Source organism: Nelumbo lutea, chromosome 1, assembly GCF_056320005.1.
Source record: "Nelumbo lutea isolate HS-2025 chromosome 1, American lotus-T2T, whole genome shotgun sequence".
Taxonomy (NCBI): Eukaryota; Viridiplantae; Streptophyta; class Magnoliopsida; order Proteales; family Nelumbonaceae; genus Nelumbo; species Nelumbo lutea.
Window position 1 is genome coordinate 42,200,272 of NC_142684.1, and position 20,319 is coordinate 42,220,590.

A 20,319-nucleotide genomic window follows, 5' to 3' on the forward strand; every position below is an offset into this window, starting at 1 on the left:
TTAATTTATTACATAAGTTCATTATTTTAACTATTTAAAATCTAGTCATGTTAAATATTTTGTTATTTAAAATATTTAGTTAATGAAATAATATATAAAAATATTTTAAAAAAATTTGTTATTTGAATTTTATTTATTTTAATGTTATTACATAATATTAAGATATTTAGTTATTGAAATATTTAAATAATATTTCATTTTATTTACTTTTAAGAATTTTATTTATTTTAATATTTTGTTATTTAAGATATTTAGTTATTGAAATATTTAAATAATATTTCTTATTTTTTAATGTTAATTTTTTATTGATTGAATAAAATTTAAATTGAATAATCTGGAAAATCATAATTTATATTGTTAGTACATAATTTCATGATGAATTTTGTAAAAATATAAAATTATTAACAATATGTGATGAGGGGCATTTTGGTCCTCCCACACAAAATAGCGACACGTAGACGTTATCGACAACACAACGCCAAGTCAGCAAATGAGATCAGCAGGTCAGCCTGGGGCACCTTAGCCAGAGGGGCAGCTGAGCTGGGGAGAATGATCAAGAGCCGACAAGACGAGCTCGCCTAAACCGTTACGCGCACCCACCCTCAAGAGCACTGAAACACTTAAAAGGTTTGCGCACTAAAACACTTAAGCTCTCTCACACATTCCTACGAGATTCCCATACTGACTTAAGCATCGGAGTGTTTTCCTGGGTAAAACCTACCCGGGCGCTCTCACCTTTCTCTCTTTAGAACTCTTTCCAATTCAGACACACAGATACCAGCTCGGCACTACCAGATCAGAACCTTGTTTGAGCCCAGTCACATGACACGAGGGAGCAATAGATTGCGCATCATCAATTGGCGTCGTCTATGGGAAATGCAACAAAAAGCTAGAGTTTCCTTCTTTCATTCTTTTTCAAAAACCCATCAATGGCAACCTCAAACAACCCTTCTGCTAACAACAACGTCAATGGCCAAATCCCCACTGTCACCATAAGCTAGATTGACATTCCCTTACCTCCAATTGAAGTATAAGACAATATGAATGTACCTCCTTCAGTTGTCGACCCTGCAACAGCCCCACGATAGTTGATGTACAGTAGTTCAATGACCTGGTACGATGTGTGCAGACCATGACTGAACAACTCAGGTCCTGGGAGAACAGATTTGCCTTCATGGTCGGACAGCAGTAGCAACAACAGAAGTAACAGCGACATCAGTAGCAGTGATTTCTGCTGGGTGTCGCAAAATAGTTAGTAGGTACCACGGAACAGTCCGCAGGTACCACGAAACAATCAACAACAACCACTCAACAGCCAGCAAGTGCTACCCAATGATCAACAACTACCTCACAATAGCCAAGAAGTACCTTGAAACAGCCAACAAATGCCTCCTAAAAACAATGGCCTAAACCAAACCAATCGTGAAGATCCACATCGCCCACGGGTTCATATCCAGGTTTAGGTCCCTGACAAAGGTGACGACCGAGACTATGCCAACGGTGCAGACCAAAATGATCAAGTTCCAACAGAAAGCTGAGTTGAGGTTCCTGTTGGAACCGATGCTGCCAGCTCGACTGAAGGTACCAGGAAGAAGCACAAAAAGCACACCCATCGTGTTGGAAAAAAGGTTCAGCTTGCTCGCGCAAACAGCGAAGCCCAACATGGAGAAAACAATGTTGCTACCTATAAGATGGTTACCCTCTCTGAATCACCCTGCTTGACCCGAGAAACCCCATTGGTCCCAAAGATCCTTAAAGCCCCAAGACCAAAGAACTTCTAGGCCCTAACCTTGGAGTCCTACAATGGCAAGATGGACCCTGCAAAGCATGACAATAGTTTCAAGGCTCTCATTCTGCTCCATTGAGCCAACGATGCAAGCATGTGTATAGCATTCTCGACAACATTGAAAAAATCCTGGCTTTGGTACTCTAGGCTTGCACCCGGTTCCATTAAGAACTGGGACCAATTTGCCAGACTTTTCATCAACCAATTTGCCACTAGCAGAAGACATTCCAAGTCAATGACCTGTCTATTGAACATCATCTAGAAACCAAATGAAACACTGAGGGAGTACATCAGGAGATTCAACAGGGAGCTCCTGTAGATTCCAGACCTGGATCCCGCTATACACCTTATCGTAGCAAAGAAGGGAGTGCAACATCATAAGCTGAAATGGGAACTTGAGTTACACTCCCTGGCTACCATGGACGCATTTCTTGATGTAGCTCACCAATTCATCAAGGTAGAGAAAGTAGTGGGATCAGAGTCTGACCAGATCAAGAAAAGGAAACAAATTGAGGAAGAAGCGAGTATGAGCAAAACTAAATGAAGGAGTAAGTCTCCGAAGAGGAGCAAGTCACCAAGAGGTAGGTGCAGCAGTTCACTACGCCGAAGAAGTAAGTCACCGGCCAAAGGGTTGAGCAAACGATCAGCACCACCACCTGCATATACCAGGACATTCACCTAACTAAACACCAAGAAAAAGGAAATCCTTATGCAGATCAAGTCTAACGACTATGTGAAATGGCCATCCAAGATGAGGGGGGACCCCAACACCAAGAAGTCGAACAAATATTGTCACTTCCACAAAGATGTAAGACATGACACGGAGAATTGTTGGAACTTGAAAAATGAGATTGAAGATCTCATTAAGAGAGGCTACTTGAGGCACTTCATTAAAGATGAATGGAAACCTGAGGAGGGAACCAGCAGGGAAGTACCCCAGGACAGCAGGGAGTAGGGGCCAGCTCCTTGTAGCCAGCAGCAGCAAGAAAGGTAGGTCCAAGAGACCATTAACGTGATCACAAGAGGATCAGTCGTTGTTGGCTGCACCACAACGGTAGGTAAGAATTCAGTAAGGGAGCTAGAATAGGAAGACAACAACCCGTCCAAGCACCCTCAGAGAGAAGAAGTGATCTACTTCAGTGATGATAATATGCATGGGATCTAGTACCCACACAACGACACCCTAATAGTCAAACTGCTGATTAATAACTTCAAGGTGAATAGAATTTTGGTAGACTTAGGAAACTCAACAGATATTCTGTTTTTGGAGGCCTTCAAGCAAATAGACCTCAGAAAAGCAGACTTAGAGCCAGCCACATCCCGTTGGTAGGCTTCAGTGGGAGATGGTTCGCCCCATAGGCAAGGTAAGAGGGCTGGTCGAGGCGGACTCCCCTCCCCATACAGTACGTTTTGAACACAACTTCCTAGTAGTTGCCACCTCGTCCCCCTATAATGCAATATTAGGGCAACCAATCTTGCACACCTCGCAAGTTGTTGTTTCAACATATGACCTAGCATTGAATTTCTCGATAGATACTGACGTAGGGGTGTTGCTAGGAGATCAACTAGAATCCAGAAAGTGCTACATAGCAGCTCTGAAGGTGAAGGGCAAGATTTCTGCCAACATAGACTTGGAGCCTCCACCGAAAAATGATGAATAGCAAGCTTGCCCGACAAAAGGGACCATTACAGTCCCCATCTCCAGCGCAGAACCTGGGAAAATGTTACAAATTGGAGCTCGCTTGACAGAACCTGTGCGCTCCGAACTGATTAGCAGCCTTGAACTGATTTATGTCCAAATCAACTGGGAAGTGCCTTCCCTTCTTCAAGGCTATAAAGAAAAACCAAGCCTTCGAGTGGACTGAGGAGTGTCAGCTCGCCTTTGAGGAGCTGAAGCGGTACCTCAGTTCACCTCCCCTATAGACTGGGGACAAACTCAAACTCTACCTGTCCATGAGTGACAAGATGGTTAGCTTGGTCCTGGTAAGAGAAGTTGACAAAATACAGCGACCAGTGTACTACGTAAGCAAAGTCTTACATGCGGCAGAAACAAGGTACCCTGACATAAAAGCACAGGACGTAGTAGACTTCATTGCCGAATGCACCTTCAGCTCGCCGCCACCTATGATGACGGATCCAGAAGCGGAAGCTTCATCCAGCGCGGCACCACATCCAGCTCACAAGATAGTAGGTTGGGACGAGGAGCCCTGGATACTTCATGTGGATGGCTCGTCTAACCAAAGCGAGAGCAGAGCTAGGTTAATACTCTATGGACCTAGCGATGTAAAGCTAGAGTATGCACTCCGGTTTCAACTCCGAGCTTCAAATAATGAGGTCGAGTATGAAGCATGGTTGGTTGGCTTGGCACTGGCAAAGGATGTTGGAGCTAAGCACCTAGTGGTTTGTAGAGACTCATAGCTCATCGTAAATCAAGTAAATGGGGAACACGAAGCACGGGAACCCTCCATGGCAGCCTACCTGGCCAAAGTAAGAGAACTCCTCCTCAATTTTGACTCCTGGTACCTCCAACAAATTCTGAGATCAGAAAATACAAAGGCTAGTGCCCTTTCCAGACTTGTGAGCATGATTGACTCGACAAAAAAAATGGTCTACATAGAAGAGCTACCTCACCTCTCGACAGAAAAAGGGGGAGAAGAGGTCACCCATATAACTAATACAAAGTCGAGCTGGATTGACCCGACCTACAACTATCTAAAAAACAGAAAACTATCAATAGAGAAGAATGCAACTCGGTGAATAGAACGACAGTCAGCATGCTACGTGATAGTGGGAGAACTGCTCTATAGGAGATCCACATTGCCCTACCTACGGTGCCTATAGCAAGCAGAAGTAGACCTCGTCCTGCATTAGATTCATGAAGGCCTTTGCGGAGGACACATGGGGGGTAGGGCCCTTGCTTAGAAGGCTTTGCAGCAAGGGTACTACTGGCCCATCATGAAGACAGATGCAACTGAGTTGGTTTAGCGATGCGACAACTGCCAACGATATGCCAACATCCTGTACCAACCCGCTGTTAACTTGAGATATTTAACCAGCCCGTGGCTATTTGCATAGTGGGGCATAGATTTTCTAGGCCCCTTCCCACCAACAAAAGGGCAGAAAAAGCTCCTGGTAGTGGCAGTAGATTATTTCACCACATGGGTAGAAGTCGAACCTCTAGTCACCATAATAGCTTGCAACATCCAAAATTTCTTCTAGCAAAGCATTGTCTACAGGTTCAGTCTACCTAGAGTGTGGATTTCAAACAACAGGAAGTAGTTCAAAGACATTAAGTTCCAAAATTGGTGTGCACAAACAGGGATAAGGAAAAACTTCACTTTAATAGTGCACCCCCAAGGGACAAGATGAAGTTACTAATAGGGCCATCCTATGTGGCCTCAAAGCTCGGCTCTCCCGAGCTAAGGGTTTGTTGGTGGACGAGCTACCTAGCGTACTATGGTCCTACAGAACCACCATCAAGACAACAACAGGGGAGACACCTTTCAACTTAACCTATGGGACCGAAGCAGTGATAGCAACTAAAATGGAAATCCCAACATTGCGATCTGAAGCATTCGATGAAGAACCAAATGAAGAAGATTTGTGAGCCAACCTCGACCTAGTGGAAGAAGTCAAAGAGCTGGCCTACATTCGAACCGCAATATACCAACAACGCGTAGCTCGGTATTACAACGCCCGAGTCAAGAAAGGCCACTTTAGGATCGACAACTTGGTGCTAAGGAAAGTCATGGTGCCTGACCCCAGTGTGGGAAAGCTCGACCCAAATTGGGAAGGCCCCTATAGGGTTTCTAAGATTATAGGTGGGAATGCATATGAGCTTGAAACACTTGATGGGAAGGCAGTGCCCCAAGCTTGGAATGTGGACAACCTGCATAAGTACTACATCTGAAAACAAAGTGCTTCGAGATGCATCTGTGAGCTCGCATGAATCAACTAATAGCTCATCCCGATATCATGGAAGGTAAAGCAACAATGCTAAAGGCAAAAGAATAACAAAAATACACTCTACGAAAAGGTTGAGCTGATCAACATGAAGATAGCCAAGCAAACAAAAGATCATACAAGAAACGACAACTTCTATTAATGAAAAGGCCAGGTGGTCGTACATAAGTTGGCCCATCGGCCGCAAAAAAAATAAATAAATAAAAGAGGGAAAAGAAAACTTCAACAGGTTCGGACATTATAGGGCACACAGGCTCTGGAAAGCTTATAGGAGCATAAATCCACCGAAACAATAAGAGAAACCATCATCACCACCACCAGATTGCTAGCCAAGCTACAGACCGAGCTACTTGTTACTGCCATCATCCTGGGCCTCCACGATCCAATCTTCGCCGTCATCCTCCTCTTCCATTTTTGAGGTCAAGGGCTCTTCACCCACCTATGTGACGAGCTCGCCTGGGACCTTGCGCACCATCACGGAGCTGACATCGAGATCGGGATACAGGTACTTTAAATAACGATGGCACAACTTGAATCCCCTCTTCCTGGAAGGGATACCATCCACTGCTCTCTGCTTCTCATACTCAGGAGACTAGATAAGTAGCAATAGCCTCCTCCCTAGCTCGAAGCAAGTCCTAGGCACACTTTGGTCGCCTCTCCTCAAACTCGCAACGCGCTTCACTTAGCTCGCACTACAACTGGGTCAACTCGCGTTGTAGACTCTGGTTTGCATTATATAGGCGTTGGCGCTCTTAGCGCTCTCCCTCTGAATCGAGCTGGAATTTTTGCACTTCAATGTTAAGTAGACTGATGTTCACCTGCATGCTGGCCTACGCCTTCTGCCTTGACTGAGCACGGTCCAGTAGAAGCTGGCTATAGGTGTTGGCCTACAAGAACCAAAGACAGAATGAGATGTCTCTTAGAAAAAGATCAAGGAATTTACAGAGAATAGCAAACCTGGATGATGCACTGGGTGTTAGCCGAGATCCCAACTCGACGAGATCCATCTTGCTAAACTGTCGCACATCCTCAAGAAAAGAATTCCCCTAGCCAACCAGATAGCCACACTTGCGTTGTTTGATTGATCGATTACAGACTTGTCAGGAATGCTGGGGATAAAGGAAGGGATGTCACGTAAGGGCTAGTCTCTTGCTCCTCTTAGGTGACCTAGGACTCAGGCGGGTGTTGTTTAGTACACATCAGGTCCTCCTCCCCCTCTAGATCAACGATGGGAGGGGTCCCAAACGAAGAAACCTTTCCCCTAGAAAACCGATGTTCAGCTCGGTGCTTTTTATGAGAAGACCTCAACTCCTCATCAGCTGACATCATTGAGGACAAGCTCACCGTACCTGCGGATAAGAACAAAGTCATCAACTGAGCTAATAAGAACAGGAAATAGGTAGATATATGACCTAGAAAAGATATACAATGTGCGACCTAACAACTAACCCACCTATACGACTCAGTCCTACCTGAACAAACATTGGCTCGACCATAAACTCTTTAATCCTAACTCATTCTTGGACGAGCTACTGAACCATAGCCTACAACTTGGCATCCCTGCACTCAACAACCTTCTGGTAACTACTATACTAGGCAGCCTCGACATCCCAACCTCCATCCTTTTTAAGAAAAGGAACCTCTTCTTCCAACCCCTAACCTTGTTGGGGAAGTTGAAGATCTTCCTCCCATTGCAAAAGGGAAGGTAAAAACAGAATGGGCTAGAGATTCTTTTCATTTGAACTAAAGCTGAGAAGGCCTCAAGACTCACGGGAAAGCCCCGGTGGTGGCATAAACTATTTAGTCCAACTAATGTTCTAACCCCGTTTGGGACGAGCTGACCCAGCGATACTTTGTAGTGCCTCAAAACAACGGTTATAAACGAATGGAGAGGGAAACAGAGACCAGTCGCCAGTGACTCCTCATAGATGCACAACCCCTCTTGGCCGTGGTGCCAAGGATAGTGATTGGAAGCGTGCTCGATCCAACGATATTTGTCGGGAATCTCATACCTTTGGCATATCTCAACTATTTTCGCCCCAGGCAGCTAGGTTGACTCAAACATGCCCATCACTGCCTCAACCTCCTCTCTCCTACTCACCAAGGCACCTTCGAAATAGACCCCATATAAGCCCTCCCTAGAGGAGCTCAATTCATTGTCTGACTTATCATCAAATGGCCTATTCTTAGTAAAGCAATGAGACATGGTGAAAAATCAGAACTACTCACTAGAGAAACAGAGAAGAAACCAGATATGACAGCAACAGAACTCGGGGCAAAGGGAAAATAGAGCTCGCCAATGAGAAAACGGAGCTCGCCTTGGTAGATCAGCTCTGGACACCAACTCGCAGACCTCTCTCCTCCAAAAAAATTCAAAAACAGTGAGTGGGGACCTCATAGGAGACCCCGTATTTATAGCTCGCGGGAGACAAAATCAACAGCCCGGATGGCAGACACAGCTAGGTAAAGATCCAACAACGCAAGTGGGGGTCAACCTGGCAATAGCAGAAAAGTAGCGCACGAGCTCAAATCTTGGGCACGCAAATTCAAAATTTCAAATGTGCGCACGCTGAAATTTGAATCTGAGCGCGCGCTCAAATTAAAAAACGCCCACTACAAGCGTCACGCACGCACGATGAGATCACACCTCTCTCTCCAAAGTCCAAAAGATTCTAGAAGGAGCAGTTTAGACCATGAGCTCAAACTGGGCGACCTGAACCACCGACGAAGCGAGCAAACCAAAATGCCCCAGAAGATCCTACTCTCTTTGCCAACTGAACGTCGGCTCGAGAGTGGGGGGCAATTGATGAGGGGCATTTTGGTCCTCCCACGCAAAATAGTGACACGTAGACGTTATTGACAACGCAACGCCAAGTCAGCATACCAGCTCGGCAGGTCAGTCGAGGGCACTTCAGCCAGGGGCAATTGAGCTGGGGCTAACGGTTAGGAGCCGGTAAGATGAGATTGACTAGACTATTAAGCGTGCCCACCCTCAAGGGTGCTAATATTGCGACCATGGAAACAACTCACCAAACCGTATGCCACAAGTTAAGCGGGTGGCCTGTAACCATCGCGCGGATCTAGCAACTGACATATTAGCACAACTTGTATTGTAGAAACAACTCTACCAAAGACTCAGAGACGTTGCCCAAAGCACCTAAACCCCAGATAACTATAAAAGGATGCCAAATCCAACCAAAAAGGTATGCGCACTGAAACACTTAAGCTCTCTCACACATTTCTATGAGATTTCCATACTGACTTAAGCATTGGATTGTTCTCCTAGGTAAAACCTACCCGGGCACTCTCACCCTTCTCTCTTTACAGCTCTTTCCAGCTCGGACACACAGATACCAGCTCGGTTGTGTAGCTCAGTACTGCTAGATCAGAACCTTGTTCGAGCAAAGTCATAGGATACGAGGGAGCAACATATCACGCATCATCAATACGAATATTACTAAATCTATTATAATTACTTTGTGTTTTTAATAAATATTTTAAAGTTATTATGTAATTTTGTTAGAATATTTAAATAAATTTTGATTTTTTTAATTCACACTTTCTTTAGATAGATATAGATAAAATGTGTGGGAGAGGATAAATAGGAGTTAGAGATTATTTAGGAGAGAAACTCTCTATTAAATTAGAGACATTAAAGGAGCAAAATAGGAATTAGAGATAATTTGGGAGATAAATAGGAATTATAGATAATTTAGGAGAAAGTAAGGCAAAGTGGAGGAAGTAGTTTAGGAGAAATTTTAGGAGATGATATTATTTATGATATTGAGAATGTATAGGGGAGAGAGAGAGAGAATGAACATATTGAGCTTTGTCGTAATAAAACCAGTTGTTGTTGATACCTCCTTCTTGAGTCCTTCAATAACCTGAGCTCGGAGAAGGAAGAGATAAGAGGGCCCATGGAGAATGTGGTCAGAATTCCATAATAGAGTCCGAAAATGGTACGGAGCCACAACGAAGAAGTTCTAGGAGTTACGAAGGAAGCTTTGGCCTCATATTGGTCATAGGTTAATAATAGGAATTGAACTATATGAGATCTAATCTCTTGTTGTTCCTCAGTAGCTCAGTGGTAGAGCAATCGGTTGTTAATTGACTGGTCATAGGTTCAAATCCTATTTGGGAAGATCTGATTCATTTTGAGTTAAAAGAATTCAGAATGAAAGGGCTTACTTTGACCGTTAGGAGTAGGTAACTCGTTCCATGTCTTTGTTTGTACTGCATTTTATCTCATCATGTCACATTCTGTTTTGTGATATTTTGGAATCACCGTCAATACCTCAGTGTAGATCCAAGATAATCCTTTGTTCCATAGCCGTAGGGCTATTTACAACTAGCCAATTAAGAATTCTCAAATGTACTAGTACTAGCAGTGCATCAAAGATGGAGTCATCAATTCTCCCGCTAAGTGGTAATGGAACCAACCATCAAAAAGCATTAACGTTGCAAAGACTAATGCACCAATTGTGGTACAATAGAGTTGTAATTCACTAGTTATTCCATCCACTAATGTCCACCCTATAACCACTCAGTCAAAGGCTGGAATTTGGAAGCCCAAATTGTACACTATTACCAAACATCCCCTTCCTTCCCCGAACCTACTTGAACCTACATCCTATTCTTAGGCTTCTAAACATGAAGAGTGGTGCCATGACTGAGGAATATAATGCCCTCATAAAAAATTGGACATGGGAGTTGGTCCCACAACATCCTTATCAAAATGTGATTGGTTGCAAGTGGATTTACAAAATCAATAGAAAGTCGGACGGGTCCATTAAACGATACAAGACTCATCTTGTAGCCAAAGAATTTCACCAAAGAGCTGGTATTGATTACAAGGACATTTTCAGTCCAATGGTAAAACCTACAACCATCCGTATTGTTTTATCTCTTGCCAAGTCAAATGGCTGGCCCGTTCGTCAACTTGACATCTCTAATGCCTTTCTTTATGGCCACCTTGAAGAAGCTGTGCACATGACACAACCTCTCGACTTTGTAAATCCCCAACTACCGACTCATGTTTGTCTAATTTGCAAATCCCTTTATGGGCTTAAAGAGGGCCTGGTTTTAGTGGCTCTAGAATAAGCTTCTCACTTATGGGTTTTTTGGGTTCTAAAATGGATACCTCTCTCTTCATTTACAACTCTAATGGCATTATCATGTATGTATTGGTCATAAATGACATTCTTGTCATGGGGAATGATACATCTGCTATCACAACTCTCATTGAGGAGCTTTCCCACCATTTTGCACTCAAGGAATTTGGCTCAATCCATTATTTCTTAGGTGTGGAGGCCCATGATAGTGATGCTAGTCTTCATTTGTGCCAAAGAAAATAAATTGTTGTCTAGGGTTGTTCATAAGAAGGCCCAACCCGATCAAACCGACCAACCTGGACTGACCCAACCCGAGTCGGCCGGGTTTTCATCAGCACGGGTCGGTTTCGGATTGTGCAAATTCCTAAACCGATGATTCGGGTCGGTTTCAGTTTTCACACAAGAAAACCGAAACCGAACCGACTTAGTTCATAGTTCAAACATGAAGTTCCAAAGCCCATTAGGCCACCTAGTTTTTGAATGGTTGCAAGAAACTTTGGATTAGTGAACAGTGATTAATGAACAACTTTTGTGATTAACTTTTCATTTAAATTTTATCATAGGAGATGGCTGAAATAATGTTCAATTTATGATTGTTGATAAAATTAACAAGATTTTATCACAGGGATGAACTTAGAACCGAAACCGATCCAATCCGACTCAAACCGACCAGATCAGTTTTGCTTAACACTGGGTCAATTTCGGTTTCTATGTCAGGTAACCCGACCAGGTTGGATCGGTTGGAAAAACCACAGTAAACCGACTCAGCCCGACCCATGAACAGCCCTATTGCTGACTTACTTCACCGCACTCATATGGATGGCTCGAAGCCCATCTCCACACCATTTTGCATGTCAACCTCGACATCTAAGCATTATCTTCCTGATGCTACAGAATACCGCAGCATAGTAACAGCATTGCAATATCTTCTCATCACGCGACCTAATATCACCTTTGTTGTTAATCGTCTCTGTTAACACATACATCTCCCAACGGAGGCGGATTGGTCTGCTGTTAAGAAAGTACTCCGTTACACGAAACACACCATAGATTATGGGCTCATCATCAACCCTTCGTCTACTTATCTTCTACAAGCATACTCTGACTCCGATTGGGCAAGGTTCCCCGAGGATCGGAAATCAACCACTGGGCTCGGAGATAACCTTATAACTTTATAACTTTATAACTTTATATATCCTTTGTTTCATTTCTTTTGGAACAATCATGTACAAACACTTTTTAGTTTTCCCATTATAGATTGACCAAGTTCAGAGTGCACGTGCATCTAATTGATTCAATTTAACTGTGAAACTGAAACCACTCACGTGGTGAGTGCCCACGTGGTTTTTGCTCTTCGGCATCCAAAACATGATGAGCACGTGGGCGGTCAGAAGGAATGTCAATAGATATAGTTTACATCGGAGACTTCCCATCAGACAGAACTGTAGACATTAAGATGGAAGGCTGTGTCTTGACTACTTGCATTTGCACTTGTCCCTGAGTGAGAGAAAGAGAGAGAGAGAGCTCTAATTAAGTTCAGTAATTTATCTCGCCCAGGTTACCGGCTTCTGAGTTCAAGAGGGGCCTAGAGAGGAGAATGGAAATTCCGAAGGAAGTTCAAGCTCACGAGGTTGAAATCTGGAAATTCGGATATGACTTTGGCGACACTTTAGTCCTCCGATGTGCCATTGAGTTCGGTATTGCAGACATAATCCATAAGCAGGGAGAACCCTTGACGCTCTTTGAAATGGGGGCTCAAATTCCTGTGCAACCGGTCAACACCGATCACTTGCACAGGTTAATGCGTTACATGGTGCAAATGAAGATCTTCACCAAGGAAACCCTAGGTGGCGAAGAACGATATGGGCTATCTCCACAGGGTAAGTTCCTTGTAAAAGGGTGGGACAGGAGCATGGCGTCAGCCATATTAGCGATCACCGACGAGGATTTCTTTGCACCCTGGCACTGTCTCAAGGATGGCTTGGTCGGCGAGGGGACAGCTTTTGAGAAGGCGTTAGGCAAGAGCATATGGGCATACGTGGCTGATCATCCGGAGAAGAATAAGCTCTTCAATGAAGTAATGGCTTGTGATACCAGTTTCATCACATCAGTCTTGAGTCAAGACTGTAAGGATGTATTCCAAGGAATAAAGTCGGTGGTGGATGTTGGTAGAGGCACTGGAACTGCCATGAGAGACATTGCCAAGGCCTTTCCCCACCTAAAATGTACAATTTATGATCTACCTCATGTCATTGCCGACTCACCTGATTACCCTTAGGTCGACCGGATTGCAGGCGACATGTTCAAACACATTCCTAGTGCCGATGCCATCTTATTGAAGGTAAATAAGTTGAGTTTGTTTCAATCTCTTCAGATCATTCTTGACGCAGAATTTGATATTTGAGCTTTTCTTCACCATGTAGCACAACTTCTTTATTCCTTAAGCAGACAAACTATAAGAGAAAGCAATTTCTTTTATGGTCAGGATAATTCAATCAAACACGATGCACACGAAAGTGTAATCACATCTGGTTTGGGTTGCTTTAATTGGTCAAGTTTTCAACCCTAACCCAACTCAACTTTTTGTTGAATTGGCATTTTTCAGCCCTAGTCCTAATACAATCTTCATCCCAACCAAACCCTCCTTCCCCTTTTCTGGTCAGATTGGGTTGGGTTTGGCCTTGCACCCTACTAGTATTAAAGTTCTATAATTTTCAGCATTCACTGTTTGTAACTTGTATATTTTGTACTGTGGTTCAGTGGATCCTCCATGACTGGGATGATGGTGAATGTATTGATATTCTAAAGCGATGCAAAGAATCAGTGCCTAGAGAGGGTGGAAAAGTTATCATCGTCGACATAGTACTAGATCCAGAATCTAAGGATCCCTTAACAAAGGCTAGATTAAGGTTGGATTTGGACATGATGGTCTACACTGGAGGAAAAGAGAGGAGTGAGGCAGAATGGAAGAAGCTTTCGAATGCTGCAGGGTTCTCTGGATATAAGATTTTACATGTAGCTGCCGTTCAATCTCTAATTGTGGCCTATCCTTATTAGCCTTCTCTCTCTCCCCCCCTCACCCCCCCGGTCCAGCTACTTGTCTTCTTCTTCAGTATTAATAATATTTACTTTTTGTTAGGTTGCACATGTATTAGTGTCATAGGATGGGTTCAAGTCTAAGAATGACAATTTTATTAAAGAAAAAAATACCATAGATAGGTTAGGTCCGTATTCAGTTCCTTCTTCCACATAGCTGCGACTAACATTGGATAATGGCTTTCTTGACTATCCATTATCATATCAATCCATACAATTCCCACTACCTATTACCAACTCCTACCCCTTATCATTTTATGAGATTTACCATTGTGAGTTTTGATTTACCAACGCTGAATGATTTTCTTGAAAATTTTACTCAATAAAAAAATGGATCATATTAATTACTATATTTATTTTTGGCATTTTGGTTAAGGTTGTCAAATGGGTCAGGCAGACCCTAAAGACCCAAACTGAATCAACACAATTATATATATAGGCTCTGTTTGGGAGGATTACAAATACAAATATGTTTACAAAATAATACAAAATACAAGGTTTTGCACTCTACATATTTTTATCTGTACTCCCACCAAATTGAGCCATAAGATCTATGTTTGCATTGTATCCCGATTATAATTGTGTTGCAATCAATTTTGGTTCTTTTGAACCGGTAAGAGACCACACTCCACTATATATTTAGTTGTATATATTGCTATGTTTGTGCCTTGAATTCTTTGTGGCGACCTGCTTCATGAATCCGCTCCGAATTAATTTGAAATAAACCCGAAGGCAAATTTTCACAGTGGTTTGTGGTGGATGCATAGGGCTTTGAGCAGCTAGGTATGGATCCGTTTCTGCAACAAACTAGTATTAAAGCCCTATTTTTCGTTTGGCACAAGTTTGATGGTAGCATCAGTTTCAGTATTTGGCAAGTCAAGATGCGTGCCATTTTGGGACAAGACAAACTACACAAAGCTTTGTATGGGAAGGAGAAGAAACATGCAACTATGAGTGATGAAGATTGGGAGGAGTTAGATTTTAAATCCCTAATCATGACTCAGTTGCTGCTATCAAACGAAGTTTTGCGGGAAGTCATTCATGAGAAGACCATTGCAGGTTTGTGGCAACAGTTGGAGTCTCTATACTTGTCAAAATCTCTTGCTAGTAAGCTATACTTGAAGCAATGACTGATCTTGCTTCAGATGGCTGAAGGTACACCTATAAAATCTCATATTGATGAATTTAACTCTACTATCATGGACCTACAAAATATTGATGTTAAGGTTGAAGATGAAGACAAAGCCCTTTTGTTACTCTGTTCCTTACCACTCTCATATAAGTCTTTTAGAGAGTCTCTCATCTATGGAAGAGACACCATTATTACAGAGAATGTTAAAAAGGCATTACTCTCTAAAGAGGTGACTGATAAAGACTTGACTATGAATAGGGGTGATAGATAAGACTCTGGATTGCTTACAAGAGGGAGGTCTAAGGATAAGGGCTCAAATAGTAACCGAAGTCTAGATCAAAATCTAGACATAAGAACTTTACCTATAACTATTGTCACAAGAAAGGGTACATTAAGTAAGAATATTATAAGTTGAAAAATAAAAACTAGAATGAAGAAAAGAAAAAGAATAACTCAATAGAGGCTAGTGTGGCTAAGGATGAGAATGTGGATGTTCTCTTTGTGACAGATGATAGAACAAGATCCAAAGTGAAGAAAGATGAGAGATCCATTATGGATGGCCAAAACCTACAGGAAGGTTGGGCGAAATTTCAAAAATTTCTCTCTCTCCCATCTGGGAATCGCATTCCCTATTTTAGAAAACTGCATTTCAATGATCAATCTTGAACCAAACCAGACCAGCTCTGAAACCAAAAGGGAGGAAAGGGATATACCTGATATGGAGTAGTAGTAACTCCAAATGAAGGTGTTCACGCCCAAGGAGAAAACCAAAAACTACTTCCACTGAAAATGACACAATGTGAGGTGAAGCAAGATCAGTAGGATGGTTCTTCAGCAAGAACCAAATTCTTCAGCAAAAATGGGGTAGAGGGCTGGTGAGCACGACATAAGATTGCTTCTTCTGCCTAGAAGCAAAATCAAGAATAATTCTCGATCACTCCCACAAGTAGAGATCAAACTGGGTGGGGCGGCAAGAGCAGGAAAGAGCTTTGCACTTTTCTGTCTTGTCTAGTGTCCTTTTGCATGTCCGCCCGACAACCTCCTAATCTGATTAGGAGTTTTCTTGATCCAAATCTTTATTTGGATTTGGACTCTTTAAGTGATAAGGTTAATCCCTTATCTTATAGGTAGTTTAAGATCAACTTAATTCTAATCAAATTAGGAGTTTTCTGATCCAAATCTTTATTTGGATATAGACTCTTTAAGTGGATAAGACTTATCCTCTTATCCTTATCTATTGATCCAAACCCAGATTTGCCCCTATTTAATGAATCTAATTAATCCAGTTCGAATTGGGCTTTAGGCCCATTGAGTTTATGTGCTCACTTAACCTCTTAACTTGCTACCCATTTGGCTCTCCTTGTATGGTGTGGGGCCCAAACATTGATCTACACATCAACCACATTGGTTCATCCCAACCTTTGTTACAAGGCCAGGCCAAATTCACTATAGGAGACAGTGAATCCCTGAGTCCATCACCAAGGGCTCTTAATGGGCCCGACATTTACACTAAATGGTCCTTGGGTCCAGCCACCTTATGAAAACCCAAGGACTGTGGGCAGATGTAAGATTAGCCCATCAGGTATTACTCTCAATGGTCTTACACTTGACCTCTCAGCCCATAATGATCAAACACTGCCCAACATGGCGTGGGACCCAAACATTGATCTACACATTAGCCACATGGGTTTAGCCCAACCTTTGTTACAAGGCCAGACCAAATTCACTATAGGAGACAGTGAATCCCTGAGTCCATCACCATGGGATCTTAATGGCCCCAACATTTACACTAAATGGTCCTTGGGTCCAACCACCTTATGAAAACCCAAGGACTATGGGCAGATGCAAGATTATCCCATTAGGTATTACCCTCAATGGTCTTACACTTAATCTCTCATCCCATAATGATCAAACACTGCCCGACAAGAGAGGACCTCTCCCTCGGCTGCAAGGAACAGTGTTGCACTCTTTACTCACATGGATCCCGAGAATTAAAACATTTTGCAAACATTTTGAAACCATAATATATATATATATATATGTATATCTTTATATAAATATATTTTGCAAAACAAATTTCAACGGTTGAAATCAACTGCCGGTAGTTTAGGTTTCCATCAGAGAGAATGCATCCCCGATCATTCATTTTGTCTGACAAAGGGGCTGATTCTGTCACTATGATCACCCACTCAGATGAATTCTCAGACTGTCCCAACATACCCAGATTTTGACCCCCTCTAAGGATCTTACTGATTGGCATATCAAAGACAGCCCAATCTGACACCTAGTGTAGTACCATAATCGAGTCTAAGGGTCAGGTGTAACATTCCAGTTTTGTCAATCTATCTCCAAGGTCCAGGGCAATATTAGAATTTCGGTTCAGTTCAGGGTTTCAAGCAAAACCCACACTGCATGTACCTCAGGTCTCACCCTAGCAGTTGAGACAACCCACCCCAACCAACTTGGTGGTAAATCAGTGTCAGCCTTGACCGGATAAATCTCCCTAGATCTATCCAACACGAGTTTCCTTAATGTCTAGTTTAAGGGTATTACATAGAAACACACCACAATGGCATGAATCAATTATGTACTTTATTCATTTACAATAAATGGCAAAAGATACATCGATCTGATTGGAGCTAAGGGCATAACTGTCCAACACAAGGATGAATGGATTCTAGATTCAGGATGTTCCTACCATATGTATCCCAACAGGGACTAGTTCTCCACCTATGAATCTATTAATGGTGGAGTTGTATTGATGAGTAATAATGCTTCCTATAAAACTGTGGAAAAAGGAACAATTCAAATTAGAATGCATGATGGTGTTGTGAGAACATTAACAAATGTATGGCATGTACCGGACTTAAAGAAAACTCTCATCTCTCTTAGCACTCTAAATGCTGAAGGGTGTAAATATTCAGCTGAAGGTGGAGTTCTAAAAATCAGTAAGGGTGCTCTTGTTGTGATGAAAGGCATGAGAATAGGAAGTCTATATGTGCTACATGGTACTACTATCACAGGTTCAGTTGCAATTTTTGTATCATCTCTATCTGAGTCTAACACCACCAAGTTATGGCACATGAGACTAGGATATATGAGTGAAAGGGGACTTATTATGTTGAGTAGGAGAGGTCTTCTTTGTGGACAAAGTACATGAAATCTTGACTTTTGTGAACATTGTGTTTTCGAGAAACTGAAAAGAACCAGTTTCAGTACAACTGTTCACAGGAAAAAGGGCACTTTGGATTATGTTCACTCAGACCTATGGGGACGTTCACAGTTCCATTAAAGGGTGGTGCTAGATATCTTCTTACCATTATCAATGACTACTCCAAGAAGGTATGGGTTTATTTTCTTAAGCATAAGAATGATATATTTGGAACTTTTAAATAGTGGAAAACTTTGCTTGAAAAGGAAACAAGAAAACAGGTCAAGCGGTTGAGAACAGATAATGCTTTAGAGTTTTGTAAAAACGAATTTAATGAGTTTTTCAAAAATGAAGGCATTGTAAGGCATCGTACTATTGTCAAAATACCACAGCAGAATGGAGTTGCAAAATGTATGAACAAAACTCTACTAGGGAGAGCAAGGTGCATGTCGTAAAATGCTGGGCTCTTAAAGGATTTTTGGGCGGAAGCAGTTAATATGGCTTGTCACCTAATAAACCGATATCCATCTATAGCCATTGAATGTAAGACTCTAGAAGAGGTATGGTCTAGCAACCCTCCTAATTATTCAAATTTGAAAATATGTGGTTGTTTAGCATATGCACATGTTAATGAAGGCAAGCTTGAGCCTAGGGCCAAGAAGTGCATATTTCTTGGTTATGCTTCAAGTGTGAAGGGATACAGATTGTGGTGTCCTGATCCTAAATCACCAAAATTCATAGTTAGAAGAGATGTTACTTTTGATGAGTTTGTTATGCTTCACCCAAGAAAAGAGCCTTCAAATTCTTGTGATGCAAATAAAACACAAGGTTCAAGGAAGAAGGTGGAGTTATAAGTTAAAAGTGCTTCCTCACCTTAGTTTACATCAGTCCAGGTGCCTATTTCTACTGAGATAGAAGAACATGTACAAGAGGAAGAAGAGGAGTAGTATTCTATTGCTAGAGGTAGAACAAGGAGAGAGATTAGACCACCCCAGAGATATGGTTATGCTGATCTGATTGCCTATGCATTGTCAGTTGCAGAGAATGTTGATGTTACAGAAACCAATACTTATGCAGAAGTTGTCTCATCTATTAATTCTGCTAAGTGGTTGATAGCAATGCATGAAAATATTGAATCCTTGCATAAGAACCAAACTTGGGAGTTGGTAAGACCACCTAAAAGAAAGAAGATTGTTGGATGCAAATGGATTTTCAAAAGAAAGGAAGGTACTCCGATTGTAGAGGATGCTAGATATAAGGCACAATTGGTTTTAAAAGGCTATAGTCAGGTACAAGCAAGAGAAATATCTGAGGTCAATAGATTAAAAACATAGTTGAGTGATGAGTTTGAAATGAAAGATTTGGGTGCAGCAAAGAAAATTCTTGGCATGAAGATTCAGAGGGACCAAAAAGTAGGAAAGTTGTATTTGACACAACAGAAGTATGTTGAAAAAGTCTTGGAGCGCTTTGGCATAAAAGATGCTAAACTAGTAAGTATTCCTATTGCAACCCACTTCAGACTTTCAGCAAATTTGTCACCCCAGACAAATGAAGAGAAAAAATATATATCACATGTCTCCTACTCCAGTACAGTTGGAAGTATTATGTATGCCATGGTTTGCATACGACCTGACATTTTACATGCAGTTAGTATGGTGAGAAGATATATGTCATGTCCTAACATGACACATTGGCAAGTAGTGAAGTTGATCCTCAAATACTTGTTCGGAGTTTAGGAGGAGTAGTGACAGTTTGATGGGTTATGTTGATTCAGATTATGTAGGTGATCTTGATAGGAGAAGATCACTCACAGGTTATGTATTTTCTAATGGTGGTTGTGCTGTTCGTTGGAAAGCTACTTTACAATCTATAGTTGCTTTATCTACTACTGAAGTTGAGCATATGGCAGTGACTGAAGTAGTTAAAGAAGCTATTTGGTTGAGAGGTTTGTTAGGTGAACTTAGTTTAGGTCCAAAGGTAACTATTGTTTACTATGATAGCCAAGTGCTATTTATCTGACTAACGATCAAATTACCATGAGAGGATGAAACACATTGACGTGAGGTACCATTTTGTTCGT

At 42.0% G+C, this 20,319-nt stretch overlaps 1 protein-coding gene and 1 non-coding gene across 3 annotated transcripts; both read left to right on the forward strand.

Moving 5' to 3' along the window:
- Nucleotides 1–9,819: 9,819 nt before the first annotated feature.
- On the forward strand, nt 9,820–9,891 carry TRNAN-GUU (transfer RNA asparagine (anticodon GUU)). The gene has a single exon. It is a non-coding gene; the product is annotated as a tRNA-Asn (tRNA).
- Nucleotides 9,892–12,294: 2,403 nt separating this feature from the next.
- LOC148874399 ((RS)-norcoclaurine 6-O-methyltransferase-like) lies at nt 12,295–14,005 on the forward strand. 2 transcript variants are annotated; one of them, XM_088960288.1, is made up of 2 exons: nt 12,295–13,201; nt 13,621–14,005. In XM_088960288.1, exons 1-2 carry the CDS (start codon nt 13,160–13,162, stop codon nt 13,915–13,917), a joined length of 339 nt encoding a protein of 112 aa, XP_088816414.1. In that variant the 5' UTR covers nt 12,295–13,159; the 3' UTR covers nt 13,918–14,005. The 2 variants fall into 2 exon arrangements, 1 of the variants encoding a protein (XP_088816414.1); XR_016104052.1 differs by having other exon boundaries at nt 12,305–13,201; nt 13,621–13,758.
- The last annotated feature ends 6,314 nt before the right edge of the window (nt 14,006–20,319 follow it).

Coding starts and splice junctions, on each gene's coding strand:
- LOC148874399 (XM_088960288.1), top strand. CDS start 13,160: ATGTTCAAACACATTCCTAGTGCCGATGCCATCTTATTGAAG. Junction 13,202..13,620: donor CCGATGCCATCTTATTGAAG/GTAAATAAGTTG, acceptor ACTGTGGTTCAG/TGGATCCTCCATGACTGGGA.